The 18,718-nt window shown below is 35.1% G+C and overlaps 2 protein-coding genes and 1 long non-coding RNA gene across 7 annotated transcripts in view; 2 read left to right on the forward strand and 1 right to left on the reverse strand.

The window, feature by feature from the left end:
* The window catches only part of LOC105429529 (protein Skeletor, isoforms B/C), a 68,982-nt gene extending 56,293 nt beyond the window's left edge, over positions 1 to 12,689 (reverse strand). The window contains exons 1-2 of one of the 5 annotated variants that reach the window (XM_089079885.1): positions 12,091 to 12,689; positions 11,740 to 11,789 (exon numbers count right to left, since the gene is read on the reverse strand). In XM_089079885.1, the coding sequence (XP_088936011.1) occupies positions 11,740 to 11,789; positions 12,091 to 12,293 (253 nt within the window). In that variant the 5' untranslated portion in view covers positions 12,294 to 12,689. Of the gene's footprint in view, positions 1 to 9,990; positions 10,122 to 10,150; positions 10,307 to 11,739; positions 11,790 to 12,090 lie in introns of those variants that run through there. The other 4 variants (XM_089079884.1, XM_089079891.1, XM_089079888.1 and 1 more) reach the window with 4 other exon arrangements.
* Positions 1,231 to 4,600, forward strand: LOC148936116 (uncharacterized). Its single transcript, XR_016139918.1, has 2 exons — positions 1,231 to 4,434; positions 4,548 to 4,600. It is a non-coding gene; the product is annotated as an uncharacterized LOC148936116 (long non-coding RNA).
* Positions 12,690 to 15,836: 3,147 nt separating the features above from the next.
* On the forward strand, positions 15,837 to 18,705 carry Cdc23 (cell division cycle protein 23). Its single transcript, XM_011642566.3, has 7 exons — positions 15,837 to 16,295; positions 16,382 to 17,043; positions 17,302 to 17,481; positions 17,591 to 17,755; positions 17,819 to 18,065; positions 18,142 to 18,406; positions 18,467 to 18,705. The coding sequence occupies exons 1-7, from the start codon at positions 16,195 to 16,197 to the stop codon at positions 18,575 to 18,577; spliced, it is 1,731 nt and encodes a 576-aa protein (XP_011640868.2). The 5' UTR covers positions 15,837 to 16,194; the 3' UTR covers positions 18,578 to 18,705.
* The last annotated feature ends 13 nt before the right edge of the window (positions 18,706 to 18,718 follow it).

Genomic DNA, 18,718 nt, shown 5'->3' on the forward strand with positions numbered 1-18,718 from the left:
ATGGAAACTTCACGCACGGGCGCGCGTACACGTCGATAAATTTGCAGCACCTTCTCTAAAACGCGGACCACGTTATTCGTGGTTTCGTAAATTCGTTTCCGCAACGAGAAAATCATATCGTCATTTCGCCGGAGTAGCTATTGGTTTTGCACCGAGGAAAAAAAAAAGATAATAATGTACCCACTCCTCGGAGATCTGCGTTTCCACGTCTCAACGTCCCTCCCGTTCCCTTCCTCTCGACAATAGGCGTCAAGCTCGCTCGTGCAACGAGCGCCGGGGGTACGGGGCTGAATTTCAAATTAGTCGATCCCTCTCCGTCTGCGATTTCTTCGTAGAGTATACACCGATCTGTGTACCGGGTACACAGGGTGTTCCAGAAACCCTGCCCTTGATTTAAACCCTCAAACGATATTCAGCGTTCTTAGACCACGCTCCCTATGGATTTTTCACCCTCCATGTTTTGGCAAATGTGTTAATCACGGAATAAAGTAAGAATTGTTTATTGATTATGCTTGAAAAAGAAGTATCAAATTTTTTTTTAAATATTATTATTAACACTTTAAATCCCTAAATCGGAAAGTCGGAAAGTTTTATTATGAAAACTGTCGTATCGATAAAATTGAGATAGAAATAATTTAGTCGAAATAAAGTTTATGATTTCTTGCACGTCGATTAAATTGTAAAACACTAAAAAAATTGTTAAACACTAATATAATATTTCATTATTGCTCTTACTATCTATGAGCGAGAAAATATTCACTTTTTTACATCAAAATTATTATATAACAAATATTGATTTGTGCTGCATGTGTTGCATTTTTCAAAAATAGATAGTTTAATTTATAAAGCATAAAAACATAAAATCATAACATGAAATATCTCTTCACGATTTCGTGAATTTTTTTTTATCTCTCGGTTATTTCGAAAGCTCTCCCGAAAGCAAAATGATCAAGCTCTCTCTAAAACCGTGGAAGATAGGAAAAGAGTCTCGTCTGCTCGTCCGTACAAGGACGAAAGTAATGGGGTCACAAATCGAAGGTCAACGCAGAGAAAAAAAGAACGGATCGGCACGAAAGCACCATGACGGGAGCAGGTGCGGCGGGACACAATTAAAAAAGCTCGAACCGCGGCTTTGTGTCGCGCCCAGACTTCACACGCGAGCCTCGCAAAGCGAGTTTCCTCCAAAAGCTTCCCTCGCACCCTTTGTCTTATTTTATCCCGACCTCGGCAACGAGGAGGTTCATTTCTCCCGGTCGTAATTTGTGTCGTGCTACGTATCTCCATTTCGCCTGCTGTTAATTTTTCTGCAACGCACGTCATGCACGCGATGACAAATCTAAAACGGCGTTTCGCAAAGGAAATGAGACGAACGCTTTTCACGCGCCTGCGTGATGAATTTCGTGTTCTTCTGTCCCTCGATTTTTCTCGGCTTATGAGCGCGATATGTTTGCGAGCTCGAATCGGCGCCACAAGAGATCTTTGAATATCAATCTAAAATTTAAGACGGATAAAATCGGAAATATCATCAATATCGCGTTTCTTACATACAGTCTATTATATCCGTATAAATTATAAATAGAGTTATGCTAAATATTTCAAATACCGTGTCGACATTTTTTAATAAGAATTTTAAACGAATAGCGATCGTTTAATTATAATCTATTAAAACAAATTTTATATCAATCTTATATTAAAGAGATGCAAGTAAAATATCGATTTTATTTATTTTTAAGTAAATTTTGCAGTAACAAAATATTTGAATCTAACACTTTCTTTTTCTTCACTCATATTTAATAAAAATGATATAATATTAAAAGATACAAAAATACGTATTTCTGCTTTAAAAATAAATTAACTTGACTTGAAAAAGTCATAAAGAAAAAATTATTTATGTATAGATAATAATAATAAGTTTTATTAGTGCTATATCTCGCTAAAAAGAAGATCAGATGGAGATCAGAAATATTATGAGCATCAAGTATTTGAGTCAAGTTATGATAAAAGTAATAATGATAATCGATATGACGTTCCCCTCTCCTGTTAGCCACGTTCGCTATCGCTATTGAACTGTCAATTCTCAACGGCATATTATTACGAGATGAAATGAGAGTAAGTGTAATTTTATCAATTTTAAAAACGTGTAAAAAATAAACGCAATATAATATTTACGTTATATTAATTATGACAATGAAATATTTAAATACGTCGTAATGACGAAGAGTAAAACGCTGTTAAATATAATTTTCACGTTCTTGTTTCACGAGTTTCGCCCCCAGTACGTTGTGGAGATACGCCCGGCATTGTGTCAGAAGTTTAATATCTTCTCAAGGGAGATTTTTTGAGCTAGCCGTGGCACGTGACCACTGTGGATTTATACAATAGACTCTGACTATCAATGTCTACTAACAGCTAAACAGTTTGCCTCGAGCAAAAAATAGTCGACGGCAGAAAGTAACTTGTGAAAGAAAATTTCATATATTATTTATAAATGTAAATACTTAATTTAAATTTCAAATTTAGCTGTATACATTTATCAGAACGTACGCTCAAATATTCGTTAATAGCAAAATTATGATGCAAACATTTTTCTATTATTAAAAAGTAATATTAATAAGAAACGTGGTACATATGTCATCCTAAATATCTCATTAAACTAAATGATTTATAAATTGAAATTGCATTAATATTATTATTTGTTATTATAATACTGCAAAATAACAAAAAATTCTTTTTATTTATAAATAATTTTTCTTAGTTTGTCTAATTTTCTTTACTAATTTTTACATTAATATAAATAAATATAGAAAAATATTATAAAATTGCTTTATTTTTAAGTAAGCTTTAGTTTTGTAAATATGCCTCGTTAACAGTAATTTATTTATTTCTTATAATTATTTCTTGTATTCGTGAAAAATATCGATATGTATGGAAAGGCAAATATACACACACACAATATAAGCTATTAAAAAGAGGATCAAAGATAATGGCGTTCCGATCGATATTTAAGGCAGATGCTATTGTACTTTTTCTTATACTTGAATCTCTTTCTTCAACTTTAATATAAATGTGCGCAGTTCTATCATTAAGGTATCGTGAGCGAACGTGATTTATCGGATTCGACAACAATTATTTCGGAATCAGAACTTGAGATTCCTAAACAACTATCGCATAAAACAGATGTGTAATACGCGAAATATATAACACATATAAATAATTCTTTTTTTATATATCGCGAACAAATCCTCAAACTAAATCATTTCAAAGAAACTTTTATTCAAATTTTTAATAAGTCTTAGTAATTTAATTAAATTTACTCGCTTGACAGGAAAATTAATATTTCATGTAATAATTTAAGTACGGAAAGAATTTTTTTCAGATTACATTAGAATTTGATAGAGGACTCGACAAAATGTACTTCCGATAATACCTTTTTTTATTGAAGAAATCTCTGCAAATATTAATTAAGTGCCGATGTTAAATTACTTAGAGCAATTCTTCTTTGCATATTTATCTGAGAAAACAGCTTCGAGAATACTTTGGGATAATTACTTTGCCCTGGAGCAAAAGCTAAAGCTAACAAGGCCCCTAAGAGGTAACAGAGTGGTGACGTCTCTAAGAATTCGAACAGTTTACGGAAATCGAAATTTCGCGATACATTGCGATGAGCGACGTCCTGATATCAAAATGTTACAGAATTTAGAAACAAAAGTAACATCCGTGTTATCATAATCGACAAAATATATAAAAAAAAAAAACCATTTCGACATCTTGTTCCATCACAATGCATTGTTTTCTAGTATATGCTATTTTGTATTGTATAAAAATTTTATACAATACAATTTTTATTATTTTATTGTCAATTTTATATTTTTTGAAGATTATCAATCTATTGACCTATTATGATTGTTTCTCAATAAAAAAAATCTGATGGATTCATTTAATCAGATTAATACAGTACTGTAATATGTGTATGTAAAGTAACAAAATAATAAAAATTCGGACTTATGGATAGGCAGAAGGATCAATTTTTTTTATTTTCAACATTTCACGAGATGCGTTAAAGTTCGCAGACGCTCGTGAGGAAGTTATCTAATTGATTAAGACCGTAATTCGCGAGGCGCGAGCGATTCGTTAATGCGTCCCGCGTTATATAACTAGGTGCAAGGCAGGAGGCTGGAGACGAGATCGTAGGTTTATTGATTCGGTTTTCTCCGCGGTGGAGTTTTTTCCTCCCTCCTTCCTCCGATCACCCTTTCCTTTCCCACCTCACCCGGTCCTTATTCTACCCATTACTTTCTGTTGTGCCGCCACCTCTCTTCGCACCGTTAGAAGTAGGACGCAATTTTCGAGAACTCGTCTTTCATCTTTTCGCCGATTCCAGGCGATACAAAATTAGTCTAGTAAGGATGTTACCTCCACCACGTTCGCTTCTTTGTAAGAAATAATCCAAATGCACTTGCATGCTTTAATTTTCAAAATGTACAAAAAATTAAAATAAAATCTATATAAGTGAAATTAATCTATTAATATTATCTTTTTTATTGTAGATTTGTGAAGAGACTGTCGATGGATCGCACAAGATTTACGGAAGGAATAGAAAGTCAGAATATTTATATTTTCCTCCTTTATATTTTCGCTCGTTCCTTTTATGAGTATTTCGATTTATATTTGCGAACTTATGCACATCGCTATGCCCGACGGCAATATTATTTTTGTTACTCTATCATTAGTGTCGCTTGTTTCTATGTGTCACTGTAGATATTGGAAAGTTGAACTATATCTATATATTCGGCGGATTGAGTACGTAACGATCGAACACAGATATCAGCGTGATCGTGCTCTCGGAGCGAACGTAAAAAAAAAAACCGATTATCGAGAAATCTTGAATATTTCATTGCTTGGTATTCAGATAGCGAATTTAATAGCTCTATTATTACACCGATCAAAAGCGCTATATAGCCTTAAGTCTTCGTCGCGTAACAATCCGACATTATAAAAGACATTATAAACTTTCCGTTTGTTACTTTGACATTATACGATGCCTTTCTTCCATTCATTGTGCAGTCTATTCCGCTTTCCGGGCTACTTATTAGATCCCTCATCCTTAGAGTTTTATTAATCGTTTCCACCTATCTCCTCCTTCTCTTTCTCCCCTCTTCCTCACCCGCCATGGTAAATTCAATAATGATAGAGACACCATAAGTTCGATCTCGCGCGTCAATTTCCATTAATCCGATACATATCATCAAAGACTTTTCCTTTCATTTCTCATTGATCTGAGAATACTTTACGAATTGACACGTCGTCATTATGAGCAACGTATAGAAAAATATCTCTAATAAGATTAAATTGTAAAACCTAAATAATTTATGTGATAAGAATAGTTCGATAAATATTTTATTGTAGAGCATAATCTAATAACATCATGTTTCACTTTAAGTTTTAATACTATATTTTCTAAGATGTGTATAATAATATGTATAAATAATTATCTTGGAATTTAGAAATCATTATATGATCTAATCACTTCGTTTTTATATATATTTGTATATTTAATAGATTTTTATATTATATTTTATATATTTTTTGTCATATATTTTTTTCTATCTTTAAGATATTTACGGATGTAAGATCTCAAAACTTAAAGTGAAACATCTTTCGTTACTAATACGTTCCGTTACGTTTCAGAACTGTAAAAAAAAAAAACATACGAAACGAGAAACGAGATACATCGGATACATTCATCATTCGAAAGCGCTATGATATCCTCTTAGAAGGCTGTGTAACAACGATCAGGAGCAATAAATGGTTTCGGGAAGCCAACGTTGAGGGATGAAGCAGACAAAACATCGAGAGACAGAACAGAAGAAATTACGGGAAGTGGGGGGAGAGGGAGGGGGAGGGGGAGGGAAGGCAGGAGAGCGGATCTGTGAATGTTACGACGTAAGGAGTAACACGATATTCCCAATCCAGCGCGGAAGCTTTAGAAATGAGATAAAGAAGGGCTCGCGAGTGCAATAAATCCCCCCCCCCCTTCCCCCCGGGTCTCCCTCTCGTCTCTCCGTTTCAACTGCCACGCGCAGCTTCGTCGTAAACTCCGAAGGAAGCTGATGTCGACGCTGATCGAAATGAATTTACTGTTTACCCGTGGCCGCGCCGCCTCTGCGATACGATTCAAGAGTGCCGGGTGCTATGAAATATAGCCCGCGCGAAATATACCCCGAGTGCCGCGGTTTAGAAATCATTTCCCTCTCCCCCAGCCCCCGTTATCCCGCCGGTTATATCGATACCGAAATGTGACGGCGGCCGCGGAATACGAACGAACTGGAATGGAACGTGTCGTGAATTAATCTCCAGTCGAGTTCCAAAGCGAATTGTCTCCTCGCTCGTTTTTCTCCGTTCCAAAGCTATGTATAGCGGAATACCTCGATGTTCTCGCGGACGTGGTACATCAACCCATCGTGCGACATCGCAAGTCGCAATGCCGCGTCAATTGTCTCTCTTTCTTTTTTTCCTTATTATTTGAGATCCACGAATTCAAAGTTCAAATCTCCGACTTCTTTTTGCGTTGAAAAAGCGTACAAATATTTGCTACTTAAATTTAAAAGATCGCGACGAGCAACGATTGTCTTACACAATTTCAGAAGATTTCATCATTCATGAGTCTTCCCTTCTGCGTGATCTACGTCATCGTCTCGAATATATTTCTACATTTATATTACGTAAAGCTCGTCCCACACGTAATAGAGATTGACATTGATGCTATATTTAGTACTACGGGCTGTTCCGTGTGCGTATTCCGGCTGTGATTATAGTTTAGTGGTTGTTATGCTCTCTCCGTATGGACTCGATGTCCATTCTCACGTTCATCGGTTCCACGATCGAACCCCCGACTCTCCAGTCGGATTTGGTATTTCACCCACTCTTTACCAACTTTGGCAAACAAGTTGGGATTATTGAACGAGGGAGCGTATGGAACACGTGGAATCACAATACGGTCAATTGCACACCGAGTTAGAATGTATAACGTTAAAAATTAAAAGGTTACGATAAATGATGATCTCTTTCTCGATATTTTCATCGAGGGAAAGTAAATTTCAAATTGATCACAAAATCCATTGATAGGATTTAAACATCATGACATTCTATATTGCAAAATAATCCGAAGGGAAGAAAAAAAATGTTGAAAAAAAAATTAAATAAATATAATATTATGTAACTATACACACAATCTTAATTTTCTTTAAAAATTAATCTTTCTATGTTTATATTTTATCTGCAAATATCAAAACGCTTTTGCAAAGCAAATACGAAAAATAGTTCAATTACCAATATGTTATGTCAGTTATTAAGTTATCCAGTTAATTTCGGCCTACCGTTCGTTGTCTACCGTCATGGCAAAAATTTATGTAGAAGATATCGTTAGATGATCATTCGTTCAACTCGTTCGCAAAATTGCTCGTCCTACATCCGATCGGTTATACGCGCGAACGATCCCTCGCGCACGATAAAAAGGAATGAGATAAGAAGAAGGAAGAAACACGGAGGAGAACACCGTTCCCGTTTACGCCGTGGCCCTTTTTGCAGTCTACGGAAGACGCGCGACCTAAAATCGCATTTGAATAAAGCAATTTGTGCACGCGCCGTAATCCAATTCGGTCCTCTCGCTAGTTTTCGTTACGCGAAAGCACCGATAAATCAACCAGTTGCGCGGCGCATCGGCCTCAGCACGCCCCTACGATGTAGCCATATGGCTTAATTTCATTCGTAGAGCGTGTGGTACTTCGAGAGCTCGGGGAAAAAGTGTTTCGCGTATGAACGAGAAAAGCTGACGTTGCGATATTGCAACCGGCCAATTATAGTCGCTCGATTGCCAATAATTTCACGATATTCTATTAAGCTTGAAATAATCGCCTTGCCCATTGTTCTGCATATTTAAATTATCGATTGTCGCGAGCTCGAAAATCGAATTTGATTTCATTCATATCTCGCACGGAAAAGCTTCTTTGCTTCTATTTATAATAAATTGTTTTAGTATAATAATAATAATAATAATAATAATAATAATAATAATAATAATAATAATAATAATAATAATAATAATATATACTACAACAATTGGACGTTATGAGTGTGTGTGTATTCACACGAGTCATACAGATTAAATTTTTAATAATATTAAATATTAATAATGTTAAATAAATAATATTATTACAAGTAGCAAGAAATCGATGAAAAATTTTATGCATTTTAACGAGCCTAGATTCACATCAAATGATTTTTTTGTATGAAATAAGAAATAATACATTTCTAGAGTATCAATTCTAGAATTGATGACGTCTGCTCGGTTTCGATCTTAGATGAAAAGACGTTTCGATAGGCTCCAATGCGAAGCTGCGTTTAAGCGCAGCTTACGCACGCTTACAATTCACGTGACGGCTTAAAGCGCGCGATGACGTGTACGAAGTAGTTCGAAGCGGCGCATCCGAGGGTGCGCGAGGGCTGCGCCGTTAAAGGGGTAATCGTTATAAATTGTCGCTAGACTGTTCCAAGCGGCAATCCTCAGGCCCGCGGGGGATTGATGGATCTTTATCCTCATTACGTCCAAGTGATAGAAATAAACATCGGTCCGTTTCTCTCGCGCATCCGCAATTATCTCCTTGCACTCGTTCACACATTAATCGCGAAATCTTTAATGATAATCTCGATGTGCATATCGCGATAAAATCCTTTTGTCAAGCTTCCTAAATGGCCATTCGCATACACGAGTAAATTTTGCAAAATGCAAGAAATTGATATTTCGCAAAACTGCAATTCTCGCGCACTCTTGCAATAATTCACGAATATATTCGCCGTCGAAAGCTGTTCTCTCGACGGCGAATATATTCGTGAATTATTGTAAGACGACAAGAATCACTAAAAGTGGATTTACCGGAAACTCCCGTTGAGACAACGACATTATCGGATTCTCGTTTTAAAGCCATCAGGAGAAAGTTCTAAACGCGATTTGTGAACATTATTTCATGTTCCCGGCGGAACTTTGATCTTCATGAATGCGCGTTCTGCATTTCAAGTATATCTCGTACGTGAATCGTCGCACGTCGGATTAAACGCGAATGCTCCATAATCATAAGTTGTAACGTGACAATGTCACGCCGCTTTGCGCGTAAACGGTACACGTAAATTACTACCTAAACATCACACGAAAGAAGGAGGCGAGCGAGAGAGAGAGAGAGAGAGAGAGAGAGAGAGAGAGAGAGAGAAAGAGGAAAACAGAAAGAAAGAGAGAGAGAGAGAGAAAGAGAGAATAGTCCTCCCCTGAATTTCGCACAAATCGGGATTCAAGCCCATTCAGAGCCCGTCGATAAACACCTCGCGGGAGCGAGAGTTCCCGATGGAAGCAGGAAACGAGAACGTAAAGTAGACAGTCCACAAGGCAGATGAGACAGCTACGCTATATGGAAACAGCGCTAAGAAACATCGAACAGCCAAGAAAACCAAGAAGCAGTTTGTCATATGCGGTCATATGCGATGTGGTGTACGTGTTGCGTGTACGTGTATGCGTATGGCATGGAGAAGTGGCGGGTACGCGCGGAAATCGCGCGCGTACACCGCCGGAACGAAATGTGCGACGGAGAGTGGCGGTCGAGAACATCCATTCAGCCCAACATCTAGTAGGAAAACCATCAGCTCTGCGATCGCGAGACGTCGTCACGGCCGCGGGCACGATCCAATTTCCGACACCGACTTTGCGCGAAAGTTACTCCACGCGCGTCTCTTCGGGGATAAAAGGGGAAAAAAAGAGAGCGAGAAAGAGAGAGAAGAGAGAATAATCTCACGTTTGCTCGCGGATGACGACGCTCTCGATCCGTCCGAATGAAACACCAGAGGAAAATAGAAAAGAAAGAGAAAGAGAGAGAGAGAGAGAGAGAGAGAGAGAGAAAGAGTGACAGCCATCTCACCGCCCGCGCCACAGCTCAAAGCACTCACTAAACGTCACGGGAGAGCACGGATAGAGAGGACTGCCAATTGGTGGTAGTGATGGTGGTGGTGGTGGTGGTGATGGTTGGTCAGTGTCGGTCAATTGTTGCTGTCTACGTTCAACGGGGCAAAGTGTCTATAGGCCTGGGACGTGCTTTCGATAACCTACAAAGGCTCCTCTCCCCCGTGTCGTCGCAGTACGGTCGCCCGCGTAGCGCCCGGACCGATGTACGCCGTGGTGCCACCTGACAGACTCCGGGAAATTCGAGAAAACGGCATTTCCTTCGGCCCATGCGCGAGAACTTTAATCGAATTTCGGCGTTGCAGCGCCGACAACGGCGGGGGCGGCTTCGCTCCGTTGCACGTGATCGACCCCGAGTTCGCGGAAATTTGAATTTTGCCGCGGGCGCGCGTGTGCGACTGTCCGATTCCCCGATTTCTTTTTCCCCGGATGATTCCCCGAACGCGGAGAATCCACGTGACGATAATCGCGAGAGCGATCTTCCGTTCGGTCCTTGCGCGCTTTTGCGATTCTTGTTCTTCTTTCGAGTTCTTCAAGACGAACCTATTACTCGATCGTCTCGAGCGGAAAAGATAAAGAAGCGTTAAAAAAAAAAAAAATACGGAAATCGGTGCTGCTTTCTCCCCGTATTCTTTGCGTCTTGCGCGATTTATGTCATTACAGGCATAATTTTAACATCTAAACATAAAAAGGTATCGTCATCTCCCAAGATGAATTGAGCATCGTCGTGATAAGCGGAACAAATCTTTGCATACTTTCGGTTGATAGCAGTTGGGAGTAAAAATTTGAATTTCCAAATATTCAAGAGAGAGGCGTATTGTTACGATAAGGACAGACTGATAGATTTATAAATTCAAAACGTTCGATCGACGAATATTTGAGATTAATTAATATAATTAAGATGAAAATCTTAGAGAGAGAGAGAGAGAGAGAGAGAGAGAGAGAGAGAGAGAGAGAGATAGACTGTTTGTTTTATGAATATGGAAAGTACATCAAATTCGAATTATATGGCATTAAAACACTTTGCTGATATCTTAAAATAAAAATGCAATTATCTGTTACTTACTTCGCACCTCATACGACCGATATGTTTTCAAGTTCCCGCACTAACACATTCCTCGTTTATAGTGAATATTACAACTTTACGCATAAATTAACACACAATGACTGTGAACCTAAGCGAGCGGAACCGATTTTTTGTGAGTGCGCGCAAAAAGTTGCACACGACATATACGTAATGCCATCTAACGGCACGCGAACAGAACTAATGTTTCATGAAAAGCAAAATGGGGCTGACGATTTGATGACACTAAATTCTCGATAAAAGAAATAAAAATTAAAACTTTATTTTCAACATCGCATGGTATTTTGTATTAAATACTCAAAATTTGTTTCTCGCTTACGACATAGTAACATCGAAATCAGGTCATTCAGAAGTCAGGTCATTCAGAAATTAATTACAATGTTATCATATGTGTTATCACGTGTAATCCTTTGTACTTTCGTTATTTTTCATACATTCGTTACTTTGCGTTTTTTTCATAAGATTAACAATTCAAATTTAAAGTTTTGACTTTGTTATCATTGTGCTTAATCAGAAATATAAATTTAGAATTTATTTATTTATTTAAATAATATTTATTTAAATAATATTTTTAGTGTCAAATTTTTATATAGATTTATATCCCTACTTATCATTCTTTTCTCTCCCCAATATAAAAAAATTTATCACTCACCGATTCGATGCGCAGCAGCGGAGTTAATCTGCAATGTAGCTACGATGATTCTGTAACACACAAACAGAACATGCAAATTATAGCAGCGCTCTAAATGATAGATATTTTAAAAAGTAATGTTTACGCGTATCGAATCTACATGTTTTTCAAATAGATATTTATATTCGATATTATTTAAATATATAATTTTCAAAAAAGATCTTTATAGAAATAAATTCATATCATAAATTTTAAATTATTTTAAATTGTTTTTCTTTCCTACTTTAACTTTAAATTTTAAATTACCAAACTTTAATGATCCAAATAAATAAAAAAACGAATAATCTTATGTTGAAAAAAATGTATATTTACCGCAAGGTTGCTCCGCCGGTGCCCGATGCCTCTCCTAGGCCTCCTCCTCCTCGTCTCAGGATGTTAGGTCGTCTGATCTCCTCGTGTAGCACAGAACACTCTCGAATTATTGTAATCGCGCGCAGACTAATTTTAAATAAAAGTCTTTCGCGCGATATTTTACGGCACTCCGCGTTTATGCCCGTGAAAATATCAAGTTCCATCGGACCAATCTGTACTCCTTGAAAGTACTCTCGGCATGAATAATATTTCTCGAACGAGCCCTCATCGTAGGACGAAGAAAAGTCTTTTTAGTCCGATCACTTACGACATTCTCGAAATAAACGCGCAGCACGACGAACTGGTTACAGTTCGTTCACTCACTTAAATCAACGGCGAAATGTCGAATCAAAACCGACAATTGATGCGTGAAACGCATTTGCCACATAAGAGCCATTGAACGACTCGTGGCTATACTGTGTTAATATATTATTAATAACAATAATATTAACCTAACGTTAATATTGATGTTATTAATAACGGTGCAACGGGTACTGTTAGTTTCTTCGTCTTTGGAATTCCGTTGGGAAACCCAACGGAATCCCTCGGAATACTGAGCCCCTCTGCCACGTCAAGGCCGTACCCAGGGGAGGGGTTAATGTTTAAAAAGTTATTAATTTCTAAGAAATAAGTTACTCGAAATATGTATATATTTTATTAGAGAGTCATTATTTCGATACGCTTATAACTTGTTAATCACGCCAGTTAATAATATAATAATAAATAAGATTTATTATCGCATTCATAAGATAGAGCAACGTTTGATTATTATTTAGTATCAAAGAAATGCGAAGAAATGCGGAACAGCGTGTTTTGCTACCTGCCCGTGCGAACGCCGATGAATGAATGATAGCGCGTGGAGCATTTGTAAACACGTGGCGCGCTATTCGCGCTCGTAAACACGTGACTAGCCGCGGCGCGTAAACACAACTCAAGGCTACACAATAGCCTGGCTATAACGAAATATTCAACAATGTTACGAACAAAATTTAATTTCCACAAAGTGTTATAGTCATATATTTTTCGATAATAGATTATTAAATAATATAATTGTTACATTCTAAATAACTTTTAAATGATCTGTATCATAGATTTGTTATTTCATTCAGGATGCGTTTGTTTGGGCGCTCACGCGCTGCAAGCGTTGTTCTATCTTCCTGAAAGATATTAGCACATGATATTGGCACATGTAACTTTGAAAAATTGAAAATAGAACAATAGAAGAATAAACACTTGGACTGAAAATGCAATACATTTGAAGAAATGATAGTGAAAGATATTTATTAGTTTCGGAAAAATAAACCAACTGGATTTAAAACTCGGGATCCCTCGCTTATCACAAGACATTTAGTCTGCCGGACCACGACGGCTCCTCTTCGTTACCTATTTATATTCCGAATTTCTTTCATAACTGGTTACGGTCGTCTATTTCTTAAATTCCTTTGTAAGATGTGTAAAGAATAATAAAGATAGAATGATACTTATAGCGCGTGAGCATGCAAAGCAAACGCATCCTTAACAGACTCGTTACCATTTTTTTATTTAGATAAGCATATAAATATATCTTATTTTTTCTGTTACTATAACTTATCGTTATACTGTCTACTTATTATAAAATAGAATGCAAATTATATTTAAATAAAAATTTCAAAATCAACGTTACAAATATTCGGATTAGATCATCAAATAAACTCTTACTCTTCGAGATACACAGCCTTTCCGTCATGTCAAGACAATCCCCGTCGGAAAGATTATCATTTACCAAAAGATATGAATTATCACTATGTTTAAAAAAAATAAGCATGAGCCATTTCCGTCGCCCGGAATATTTAATGAAACATTGAGATGTTTTTTGATATGTATGAATCCGACAAAGTCCCTAACAGCGCGAGCTATCAACGTTTAACATACATCGTAAAATATATCGATGTTCTGTGTTATTTGGAATTTGTCGCGATTTCGTTTTGAAAAGAAAACACGAAAATACGCAGGCGATACGCAACACCACTAGCTTGTACGAAAGTCGACGGCTGAATGATAGCGCGCTACGTATGCGCCATTGTCTCGCTATTTCAGACATAAACAAGCGTTTTAACAATTATAATAAAATTACATTTATAATAAAATTAAATATTACAAAATAATATCTTTTCGTTAGATTCTATGCAATGGAGGAGATATTAGGAACAAGAATAAATATCAAATCTTGAAAATGAAAATTTGGACTATGAAGATTAAATGTACAATGGATACAATATAAGTATAAAATATAGCTATATGTATATATGTAGCTATGAGTATAAGGTATAATTTATGTTTAATTCTTATTCCGAATATCTCACGAAAAAGGCTATTCTCAAACTTTTCTCTGACAACACTAAAAAATGTCGATCCGTCAGAGATGCATTTTTCATGGTTGATATCAAATCATATCATTGTACATTTTTGTTTTTTCTTTAATTTATGAATTCTTTAATTTAGCTTAAGTTAGTAAACACAAATTCAGATTTTATCGGATAAAGTTTCGACTGAACAATAATAATTTTTGTTACTGTATCTAACAATACAAATTTTATTATTATGATATTTTTTTCTTTATTATTAAACTTTTGTATTTTTATCAAATTTTATTTTATTATAATTTATTGTTATATTTACGTAAAATATGTTTTATTTGCACTTTCATATTTAACTTTATTATATTTTTTAATATTAAATCTTATTGTATAAAAAGTAATAAATGTAAGGATCGCTGATTAAAATCGCTGATTAAAATCGACGGAGGTGAAAGACCTCCATAAATTGATCAGTTTCTAATAGAAATTATAACATAAAAGTCTGCTATAATTAACGAGATTTGTCATTAGAACTGATGATAAATAATCAACACGATACATTTCTATCAAATATTGCGTTGCCACCAATATTCATAACTAGTACAAAATTGTTAATTGTTGAAATTTTGTCTTGAAGTGTAATTACATAATTATTGAATTAATCTAGAAGTAATGAGAACCTTTGACGAATATTCAATTGCTTCTTATACTTTAGAAGAAGATATGCCATGCTGAACGTGAAGTTGGTACATTTATTATTTTTTAGTTTTAAAAATGCGAAACTTTTATTAAAAACTGTTAAGCTATGAAAAGTATTATTTTCGTTGTTTCTTTTAAAAATTAATAAAACGTCGTGGCAACTTTACGTAATTTTTTTTGTTATAGACTAAAATACTGATTAATTTTAATCAAGTTGGATAGTAACTAAAACGAATTAGTAACTATAATTAAGAAGTTAAACGTTAATTAATAAAGTTAAAAAGTTAATAACTTTTAACTTGGATAATTTTAAATAAATTAATTTATAACTTTAATTAGTTATTTTTAAAACACTTTAACTTATTAATTTTTTTTTAAGTTAAAAATTCTTCATTTATGTAAAAAAAAATTATAAAAGAAAAATTCCCATATAAAAAAAATAATATCTCTGTTATTTCGTATAAACTTAATTTACAAAAAAAATATTAAATTTATTTGATAATCCATATTGTAATTTTGTTATTTAGAACATTTTAATTTTAAAAAAATTACGATATTCTAATTTAAAAAAATTACGATATTTCTAATTTAATATAAATAATTCTTAAGTTGTATAAGCATATTTTTGGCCCATGAGTTGTGGATGCAACACGGACACACACCAGAATGCGATTTTATTGGCAGTGTTGTAAAATGGATATAATTAAGCAATTACAAATTGAAAAATATATGTACTGGGGATAGTGTGCTGCAGGAAGCTTCGACGGCCCCACAAAAAAAGGGAGGCGAGAATGGCAAGATAGCCACTCTCAGGCTTCTCTCTGATGTACACATGTGCATGACATTTGGACGATAAGTGTATGTGTGAGTGTATGTGTATGATAAACAGAGTGTGCCGGTGTATAATGAACGAGTGAAAAGAAAAGATATAGAATAAATGAGCAAGAATTATGTAGCTCGAATGTATGCAGCGTACTAAATCCTTCTATTCTTGTAAGTGACGCGACATAGGAAAACTGAGTCGAGCAGAATGCAGGAATCTGTAAAGTTCAACCTCAAAGAGGTTAAGTCGGATCTTCTACGCGCGATACACGAGTGTTCCCAGCGCGGTTTACTGCACACCACAAAATGGTACGTAATTTTCTGTCTGAAGAAATATGTTATATAGTCCCTTACGTGTACGCTTTTGGTATTTTATATTTATCTCTGTTTATTAGGTTAGCGGAATTAAATTATTCGTTGAAGAACGTAGAGATAGACACGCACGATCTGACTGCGGATGTCAAGGTGCCAGAGATCGGCGAGGCAGAGGATGTCTACATGTTGGCTAAAACGTACTTCGATCTAAAGGAGTATGACAGAGCAGCATATTTCACAATGGATTGCACAAATCCTAAAATTAGATTTTTACATTTGTACTCACGTTACTTATCAGGGGAGAAGAAAAAGATAGATGATATGACGGATGTGCCGCCGGATCCTTTGAAGAACGAAAGTCTGAAATATCTCTGTGCTGATCTAAGATCAGATCATTTGGCATCCAGAATGGATGGTTACGGGTTATATCTTTTCGGTGTAACACTGAAGAAGTTGCAACTCACTAGAGAAGCGATAGATGTTCTAGTAGAGGCTGTGCATAAGGAGCCTATGCATTGGGGCACATGGCTTGAATTGGCTGCATTAATCACAGACAGGGAGAAACTGGAGAGCTTATGCTTGCCTAATCATTGGATGAAATACTTTTTTATGGCACATATGTATTTAGAATTACAACTCATAGATGAAGGCTTAGCATTATATTGTCAACTACAATCAATGGGTTTTCAGAAAAATGGTTATGTTATGGCTCAAACTGCAATTGCAGTGCATTATAGAAGAGGTAGATTATGTTTAATGATTATGTTTATAGATTGACTTAAATGACAGAATGTTTATATATATAGGATGAATAATTATTTATAATCAAGACAAGTTTTGCATCTTTTCTAGAATTATATATTTTAGAATTATATAGATTGATTTTAGAATTGTTATTAAATTTATTTTTATATTTAAATTTATTGCAATTATCAGAATATTTCTGAATAATATATCTATAAATGTATATTATATATTAGAGAAATAATTCTTATTCCAGATGTTGATAATGCAATAGAAACTTTCAAAAGAATAACAGATGAAGACCCATATTGTCTTGATAATATGGATACATATTCAAATTTACTTTATGTGAAAGAAATGAAAGTTGAATTAGCGGACTTGGCGCATAGAGCTACTGAGATAGATAAATATAGATTGGAGACTTGTTGTATAGTAGGTGAGTATTAATTTTTACAAGAAAATATAAGTACAATGATTTTTTTGTGGCAATTATAATATTAATGCATTTTGTACACTTTAAGAGAGAAAAAATATATTTCTTTTAGGAAATTATTATAGTTTAAGAGCTGATCATCAAAAGGCAGTAATGTATTTTCATAGAGCATTAAAAATGAATCCACAGTATTTATCAGCTTGGACATTGCTAGGTCATGAATTTATGGAAATGAAAAATACCAATGGTGCTATTCATAGTTATAGGCAGGCAATTGGTAAATTTTGAACTTTTTCTATTTGCGTCAATAGTATATATCATTTATATTTTTCAATTTCAGAGGTAAACAGACGAGATTATAGAGCGTGGTATGGTCTAGGTCAGACATATGAGATCTTAAAAATGCCATTTTATGGACTATATTATTACAAACAAGCTCAACTTTTGAGGCCTCATGACAGTAGAATGGTTTTAGCTTTGGGTGAAGCGTATGAGAAACAGGATAAAATTCAAGATGCACTAAAATGTTATTACAAAGCATGCAATGTAGGTGACATAGAAGGAATGGCGCTTTTAAAATTGGCAACGTATGTATCTATCATGTACAACAATACATTGTATGTACAATATACGTAATGTACATAATTTTTTTGTTTTATACAGATTATATGAAAAATTGGGAGAACACGATCATGCAGCAGCAGCTTATACGGATTTTGTAATGGATGAATTTCGAAGTGTTGATAGAACGGAGCTGAGTCACGCGTATAAATATCTCACACAATATCATTTAAAGAAAGAACAATTGGATCAAGCTAATCACTATGCACAGAAATGTCTTCAATTTGATGAAACGAAAGAAGAAGCAAAGGTGCTATTGAGAACTATCGCTGAGAAAAGAGCCAAAGTAGAAGAAACTTCTATGGTGGTAAGTAAACAACTTTTTTTAAATAATAATCAGCAAAATATTATTTTGTAATTATTCTAGGTGGATGATATGAACGAAACAGATCCTGTAATTGAGCAAACATCGCGAACAGATGCAACACCTGGGAGTCAGTTGTCGCCTATGAATCTTTCATTCACACCTACACCATAAATAAAATGGATTCCATTTGCAGTATATAATGTTAATTCATAATTCTGTATATAAATATAAAATATTCCATAATTCTTTTGTATTATATATTTCTCCATAATAAATTATCTCTTTTTCTAAGAATACAACATATTAAAATGA

Source organism: Pogonomyrmex barbatus, unplaced genomic scaffold, assembly GCF_055798465.1.
Source record: "Pogonomyrmex barbatus isolate J1 unplaced genomic scaffold, ASM5579846v1 scaffold3, whole genome shotgun sequence".
In the NCBI taxonomy this organism is placed as follows: Eukaryota; Metazoa; Arthropoda; class Insecta; order Hymenoptera; family Formicidae; genus Pogonomyrmex; species Pogonomyrmex barbatus.